The 8128-nt window shown below is 41.5% G+C and overlaps 1 protein-coding gene across 2 annotated transcripts in view; it reads left to right on the top strand.

Moving 5' to 3' along the window:
• The window catches only part of Gspt1 (G1 to S phase transition 1), a 38604-nt gene that overhangs the window by 11659 nt on the left and 18817 nt on the right, over positions 1-8128 (top strand). Inside the window, exons 2-6 of one of the 2 annotated variants that reach the window (XM_021208902.1) lie at positions 2844-2879; positions 2983-3024; positions 4301-4525; positions 5992-6025; positions 7545-7622. In XM_021208902.1, coding sequence (XP_021064561.1) covers positions 2844-2879; positions 2983-3024; positions 4301-4525; positions 5992-6025; positions 7545-7622 — 415 coding nt within the window. Of the gene's footprint in view, positions 1-2843; positions 2880-2982; positions 3025-4297; positions 4526-5991; positions 6026-7544; positions 7623-8128 lie in introns of both variants that reach the window. The other variant, XM_021208901.1, reaches the window with a different exon arrangement.

Here is an 8128-nt window from a genome sequence, read left to right as displayed (position 1 = left end):
CACCACGCCCGGCTATGAAGTATTTTCAAATGGAATTATTCTGTCTGGGTACTAGCTCAGTCAGTAAAAGTGCTTGTCTTATATAGTCAAGGACCCAAGTTAACCTCCCACAAACAAAACTGCCACGCTTGGGGAGATGTTGCAGGGAAAGAGTCTGGGGGCTCACTGGACAGCTCCAGGCCAATGAGCTACCTCATAGGAGGTGGATGGTTTTCCTGAGAAATACACCTGAGGCTGTCCTCTAGCTTCCACACCCACCCTTTGCATACCTGTTCACCTACTCAAATATATCAGGAAACATACTTGCATTTATTTGAAAGATGAAATAATTCTATGTGGGGGAAATTGTTGGCGTATACCAGTAAATACAACTGTGTCCTAAATTAGAATGATTCTCCTGGGACTAGGTATATGGCTCAGTCTGAAAAACACTTGCTGCTCAAGTAAGAGCACCTAAGATCAACCCCGTGTGCACACATAGAAAGCCCAGTGTAGTGGTACATGCTAGTAATCCCAACCACGGGAATGGCAGAAAATGGGCTTGGTGGTTTAGCCACTGAGTCTAATCAGTGAGCCCCAGGTTCAGTGAGACCCTTTCTCAAAAGAAAAAGAGGAGTCTGGAGAGATGGTTCGGTGGTTAAGAGCACTTGTTGCAGAGGATCCAGGTTTGATTCCCAGCGGCCATTGGCTGGCTTATAACCCCCTGTAACCTCAGCACCAGGAGACCCAACAGTCACACATGTGCTGCACATTGGCAATATGGAAGTCTGCTCAAGACACCCCAAGACCAAGTTCTTAGCACAAAGAAGATTTACTGCACCAGAGGAACAGAGTGCGGGGATGAAAGACAAAGACAGGAGATAGGAGACAGGAAGTAGGAAGGGGGGAAGGGAACAAGGAGGAGGGGGAAGGAGTATTTCTCTTAGAGTAGGCAGATGTGACCCATAGAAAAAAAAGGGTAGTTTATAAAGGTAAAAAGGGAAATGTCATGTTAGGGTGGGGTTTGAATTTTAATTGCGCATGTTAATTAGGTGAGCCAAATTGCTGGACTTTTAGCTGAACCTTGGTAGTCAGCCTCAGGAAGAAGTGGCCAAATAAAGGAATGGACCTTGGTAGCTAGCTAGCTTTAGGAAATGTAATCTAACAGAGAGAAGGACAAGGCCTGTCAGAGCTATGCTAGCCATGTTCGAGCTAGCCAGAGTCCCTTCAGTGCACATACATACATGCAGCAAATCACTGATACAGATGAGGGCTTAGCAAACTCTAGGTCTTGGGTTTGATCTCTAGTGCTGACAGACAACAACAGTTGTAGTGATAATGATAAACTTGACAGGAATTATTTTCTTCAACATTTTGATGGTATAGAAAATGTATTTTTTGTTTTGTTTTGTTTTTTACCTAAGCACAATCTCATAAAACCAGGCTGGCTTTAGATTTGCTTATTAGCTGAACTGATCTTTCTGCTTCTGAGATTACAGGCCTATGCTGCCAAACCCACTTCATTGTGTTGATTTTTGTGGGTGTTGATATGTTCTGGGCAATGGTTTTAAAGATGAAATTTGTAAGTTACAGATTTCACTATTTTGTTTATGTCATATGACTTCAGATTCTTTGGAGTGTTTCTTCATCTTGGAAAACCTTTAGCAGTGTCAACTGTGCTTCAGGGATAAAGAAGTCAAACCCACATATTTGGATAGAAGAATGCATATCTCTTACAGCTCTACAGAGGTGCCCTAAGCAGTTTGTAGTTTGGTAATTGCAAACTGACCTGTTGTTTGATCTTTGAGTTCTAGAATAGGGCCAAACTGGCTTCATCAGAATCACTTTTTAAAAAAATAATAATTCTGAGACAGGGTTTCTCTGTGTAGCTCTGGCTGTCCTGAAAATTGCTATGTTAGGCCATTGTTGCCTTAAACCCAGAGGCCAGCCTGCCTCTCCCTTCTGAGTGTTGGGATCAAATCCCAGCAAGAACCACCTTTTCTGAATGTTAATTTATACGTTCCAGAAGCTTCTCACAGTCGTCTTTTATGTAAGTATCACATTACTTGGGTGTCTGCTACCTTGACAGTCACAATCTTCTTGGGTTGAAGGATTATCCCAAGAGGAGTAGAAAAGTTATGTTGTGTAAGTTCAGTCCAATTAATTTGTGTTAAATTTTAGTATCTGTGAAGGAAAGATTTGAAAGAACACATTTTTAAAACATTTCCATTCTTGAAAGCTGGTGATTGTCTGTGGAGTTTTTTAATTAACCATTTTGTGTAAGTGTAGGTGTGAACATACTACGGCATATGTGTAGAGGCCAGAAGCCAGCTCTGTGGAATTGGTTCTCTCATTCCACCCTTTCTGAATGCTGGTATTAAAGATGCATCACTGCAGCCTGGCTTCTTCCACAGTTCTGTGGCTGAAGCATTGAACTCAGGTTGTCGGGTTTGTGTGGTGAGCTCTGCTGAACCATCTTTCTGGTCCCCAGATTTCTTTTAGTTGTCTGCAATTGGTAGAGTTCTTAAAAGTAGGCTAACCAGAGTTCTGCCTTGAAAGCCAGTGTTCTGACTTGCTGAGACCTGTGATGTCATTGATAAGCAGAGAAGGTAGAGCTGCTTTGCTTTTCTTTTCCTTTTTTTCTTTTCTTTTCTTTTCTTTTTTTTTTTTTTTTTTTTTTTTTTTTCGAGGCAGGGTTTCTCTGTGTAGCCCTGGCTGGCCTGGAACTCACTCTGTAGACCAGGCTGGCCTGGAACTCAGAAATCCGCCTGCCTCTGCCTCCCGAGTGCTGGGATTAAAAGACATGCGCCACCGTGCTTAGCTTTAGAGCTTTATTTCTAATAACACTCATTTTTCTTAACTAGAACCTGTGGAGCCCTCTCAAGAACAGTCGTGTGAAGGTAAGTTTTCAAATATCTAACTAAGAAAACATTAAGTTGTCTGTGATATGTAAAATTAGATACTGTTTTATGAACGTGTATTGTGTTTCAATCTTTTCTCTAGGTTCAAATTCTACTGTTAGCATGGAACTTTCAGAACCTGTTGGTAAGAATTTCTGACCATATTAATACAGTAATATAAAACTCTTCCACTTTCTAGATTTAAGATTCAAATGTAAGTGTTCTGATGACTGAAATGCCTGTGCTTAAGCCACACTGAATTTTTTTTGCTATTAGAATTTAGAAGATGTAGCAAATTGAGCATTAACATGGCCTTAACAGATTAGTGACTGCACATGGAACTTAGCAGAGAGGAGTTCTAGCTATTTGAAAAGGTTGTATTTGTTCCTTTGACTTTTTGTTTCTTTCTTGTGGGGATGGGGTATTTTTTCCAGACAAGGTTTGTGTGTGTGTGTGTGTGTGTGTGTGTTGTCCTGGCTGTCTATGAACTGCCTTGGTAGGTAGACCAGGCTGGCTTCAAACTCAGAGTGCTGGGATTAAAGGTGTACACCACCATGTCCAGTTTTTTCTTTGTTGCTGTTTCCTGAAACTGGGTCTTTGTGGCCTAAACTAGCAAACTTGCCAAGATGGCATTGAGCCACTGAACCTATTGCTTCGACTTTGAGAACACTGGGATTACAAACATACCCCATTATGCCTAGCTCTAACATTTTGTCAAACATTTTCATCCTTTTAAAAATAACTTTATTTGTGATTCTATGCCCCAGAATAGGGGAATGCCAGGGCCAGGAAGCAGGAGTTGGGTGGGTTGGGGAACCGGGGTGGGGGGAATAGGGGGTTTTTGGAGGGGAAACTAGGAAAGAGGATAACATTTAAAATGTAAATAAAGAAAATACCTAATAAAAAAATTTTTTTAAAAATTTTTTTAAAATTTTCTTAAACATTTCCAATTTCAAAGGTGACTATTAACGTTAAAGCCAAAATTTTACATTGAGAATTGATCTCTTTAAGTTCCATCACACTCCTTATTCTAGTTTTCATGCTTTCCTTTTCTGACCACCTGCTAGGACGTCTTGACACTCATAGCTGGGCTTGGGAGCAGTGGCTCTCTTGTTTGCAAGGTACTCTTAGGAAGTGACACTTAGTCTCTCTGAGTGACTTGTATTTACTGCTTTAAAGCTGGTGCGGTTAAAATGCAGGGAGGTTTTTGTAAGGGCTGGAGAGATGGCTCAGCGGTTAAGAACACTTCCAGAGGTCCTGAGTTCAATTCCCAGCAACTACATGGAGGCTCACAGCCATCTGTAACGGGATCTGATGCCCTCTTCTGGTGTGTCTGAAGACAGCAGCAGTGTACTCATATAAATAAAAATAAATAAATCTTTTTAAAAAAGATAATAAATTAACATACCTTTCTTTAGTAGAAAATGGAGAGACAGAAATGTCCCCAGAAGAATCATGGGAGCATAAAGAAGAAATAAGTGAAGTGGAGCCAGGGAGTGGTTCCTCAGGAGATGGAAGGCCACCAGAGGAAAGTACCCAAGAAATGATGGAGGAGGAGGAAGAAATACCAAAACCTAAGTCAGTGGTGGCACCACCAGGCGCTCCTAAAAAAGAACATGTAAATGTAGTATTCATCGGACATGTTGGTAAGTTGTCCTCAGAGAACTCATAGGCAAATGACCAGAGTTATTGGAGACTTCAAAGTGTGGAGCATCTTGTTTAGCTACTTGGAGATGAGGAGTAATACTGTGGGTTGACTGTAGTAAAGTGTGTGTGTGTGTGTGTGTGTGTGTGTGTGTGTGTGTGTGTGTGTGTGTGTGTGTTTATTTATGAAACAGGGTAATCCCAACTGTCCTGGAACTAGATCTATAGACCAGGCTGACCTCAAGCTCACAGGGTGTGTGTACCACTGCCAGGTTATTTTTTGTTAGGTTTTGTTTTGAAGTTTAGGTAAATGAACTATTTTGTAATGGCATAGAGGTTAGAAGAAAATAAGCTTCAGTATGTATATAATGGATAATTAATTAGTGTATAGACCACTGGTAATGGTTTGTCATACTGTGATATCTCAATTGGTATCCAAGAAATGTACATTTTTTTGTGTTATCTTTAGTTAATATGTTCATTTTAATGGGGTCAACATTATTACTATTCAGCTTAATTTTATATGAAGTGAGAAATTCTTAAGAGTAACTTGTGGGTGCTTATAAAATAACTGATTTAGCCAAAGAAACAAGGCCTTATTTTATGTTTTCTGACTTACCAAGTTGTAAGAAAAAAATAATGTACTGTGCATTATCCCTGTTTCTTGAGACAGGGACTCACTACATAGTAGTCCAGGCTGGCAGCCTTTTTTTGTTTTGTTTTGTTTTTTGTTTTTTTAGGTTTTTCGAGACAGGGTTTCTCTGTGTAGCCCTGGCTGTCCTGGAACTCACTCTGTAGACCAGGCTGGCCTTGAACTCAGAAATCCGCCTGCATCTGCCTCCCGGGTGCTGGGATTAAAGGCGTGTGCCACCACGCCCTGCTTCAGGCTGGCCTTCAACCCAGGCTCTTCCTGTGCTTCAGCCTCCTGAGTTTGGAGGGTTGCAGATATGCCTCACCATGCTCCACTCATCTCCCTTTACAGAAGACTAACTCTGAAGTCTGTGAAGGACTAGGAATACCTTGTTCTGTTTGCTAAAGTGAAAGGAGTACGCACAGCCTGCAATGGAGGTGCTCAGGCACCCAGGAGACTGAGGCGGGAGAATTAGGTTCAGGTTAACCTGCACTGTTAAACAAGGTCTTTAGCTGCTTCTGCTGTATTCTAAGGCTGTCTGGGGGATGTATTCTCTGATACTGTGCTGCTAGCTGAATGTCCACAACAATCTTTTTTAAAAATTAATTTCTTCTTTATCAGGTAAGTATTTCTCAATCATCATTGCCCCATAGGGAATCAGCCTCGTTTATTGTACATAGGAGAGGGTTTCTGGAATTTAATCCCCAAATTCTATTACAGATTCATTTGCTTTTGCAAGAATGGATTATACATGATTTTAAAAATTACTGATGTTATATTTGTATATATTGGTTGATGTTTTAACCTATGTTCCAATATTTCTGCTGTTCCTTTTAGATGCAGGCAAGTCAACCATTGGAGGACAAATAATGTAAGTCTCTCTTTCATCTTATGGTAGAGTTAATTTTGATTGGATAAATTTCAGGCATTGTTTTTAAGTGTTCATGTTGCCATGCAATTGTGATAAAATGGGTCACCACCTCAAGTTAGAAAGTTTAAGACAGATGTCAAGTATTTTGCTGAGTTTTTCATCACTGCCAGACTCAGGGAACACTGTGGTTCTGAAACAAAGCTGGGCGTGGTGGCAAACACCTTTAATCCCAGCACTTGGGAGGCAGAGGCAGGCAGATTTCTAAGTTTGAGGCCAAGGCCAGCCTGGTCTACAAAGTGAGTTCCAGAACAGCCAGGGCTATACAGAGAAACTGTTTCGAGAAACCAAAAAAAAAAAAATTTTTTTTTTCCTTCTTTCCTTTTTTTTGGAATTTTATTTTATGTACATTGATATTTTGCCTGCTGTATGTGTGTGAGGGTGTCAGATTCCTTGGAACTGGAGTTGCAGGCTTGAGTTGCCATGTCGGTGGTAGGAATTGAACCCTCTGGAATAACAGCCAGTGTTTTTAACCATTGAGCCATTTTGGGGGGGGGCAGGCTGGGGGGTTAGGTTAGGCAGGCATAGTTAGTGCCACACACCTTTCAGTTAATCCTAGCACTTGGGAGGCAGAAGCTTGTTACAGGCAGGGAGTAGTGAGCTCCCATGTAGGTGCGGGGTCCTCAGTAAATACTCCTGAGTGCCGAGCCATCTTTCTAGTCCCTCCTTTTTAAAAATGTATGTGTATCAGAGTGTTGGCTCTCCTGGAGTTGGAGTTCCAGGTGATTGTGAGCTGCCTGGTGAGGGTGCTGGGTACTGAGCTTATGTCTTCTGAAAGGACAGCAAACTGCTGAGCATTTCTCCAGACCCTGACATCAGTAACTGAAAGAATTTGTACTGGTTAGTTCATGTTTTGCAGTTTGCATATGACTGATACTTTCTCGTATTAAGAATATCAAAGAAGTTGGGCAGTGGTGGCATACGTCGTTAATCCCAGCAGAGGAGGGGGGCAGAGGCAGGCTGTGTCCTGTGGGGAATTGTGATATTAACAATGTTTTACATATTCAGGCTGTTTTTTTAAAGTACTGACAATGTGAGCTGAGGATACCTTGGTAAGGTACAAACTGTCAATTTTCATTATGAAGTACTTTTGTTTTTATGTAATAATTTGAAATGATAAAATACCCTCTTTATATTTAAACTATCTCAGTGGATGGTACATTTACTTTAAAAGAGCCAGGGGCTTTGGCTAGTGAGAGGGCCCAGTGGGCAAAGGTCCTCAAAGCTAACCGCCTGAACTCAATCCCTGAGACCCACATGGTAGATGAGGAAAACTGACTGCTACAGACTGTCCTCTGACTGCCACCCACATGGACACCATGCTTGCACACACAAAATAAATAAGGGGAAATCAGTTTTTAAATAGCTGTTTTTCTTCAGTGCAGGATCCCTTCAACTGCTGTAGCACCTTCCTTATTTACTGAGTAATTAACCACTCTTTTCTGTCTTTAACCATTTTCAGGTATTTGACTGGAATGGTCGACAAAAGGACACTTGAGAAGTATGAACGAGAAGCTAAAGAAAAAAACAGAGAAACTTGGTATAGTAAACTTTTATGATACTGTGAGTTAATTTAAGGAAACACAGTACCCCTAGTGTTCTTGTAGTCTGTTCAAATACATATTTTCAGCCGGTATGCCTATGGTCCCATTATTCTGGATACTTGAAGCCAGGAGTTTGAGGCCAACCTGGGTGTCTTAGTCAGGGTTTCTGTTCCTGCACAGATATCATCATGACCAAGAAGCAAGTTGGTGAGGAAAGGGTTTATTCAGCTTACACGTCCTCATTGCTGTTCATCACCAAAGGCTGTCAGGACTGGAACTCAAGCAGGTCACTAAGCAGGAGCTGATGTAGAGGCCATGGAGGGATGTTACTTACTGGCTTGCTCAGCCTGCTCTCTTATAGAACCGAAGACTACCAGCCCAGAGATGGTACCACCCACAAGGGGACCTCCCCCCTTGATCCCTAATTGAGAAAATGCCTTACAGCTGGATCTCATGGAGGCATTTCCCCAACTGAAGCTCCTTTCTCTGTGATAACTCCAGC

Source organism: Mus pahari, chromosome 12 (assembly GCF_900095145.1).
Source record: "Mus pahari chromosome 12, PAHARI_EIJ_v1.1, whole genome shotgun sequence".
Classification (NCBI taxonomy): domain Eukaryota; kingdom Metazoa; phylum Chordata; class Mammalia; order Rodentia; family Muridae; genus Mus; species Mus pahari.
The sequence above is the reverse complement of the archived record's forward strand: the minus strand, read 5'-3'. Positions and strand labels throughout refer to the sequence as shown.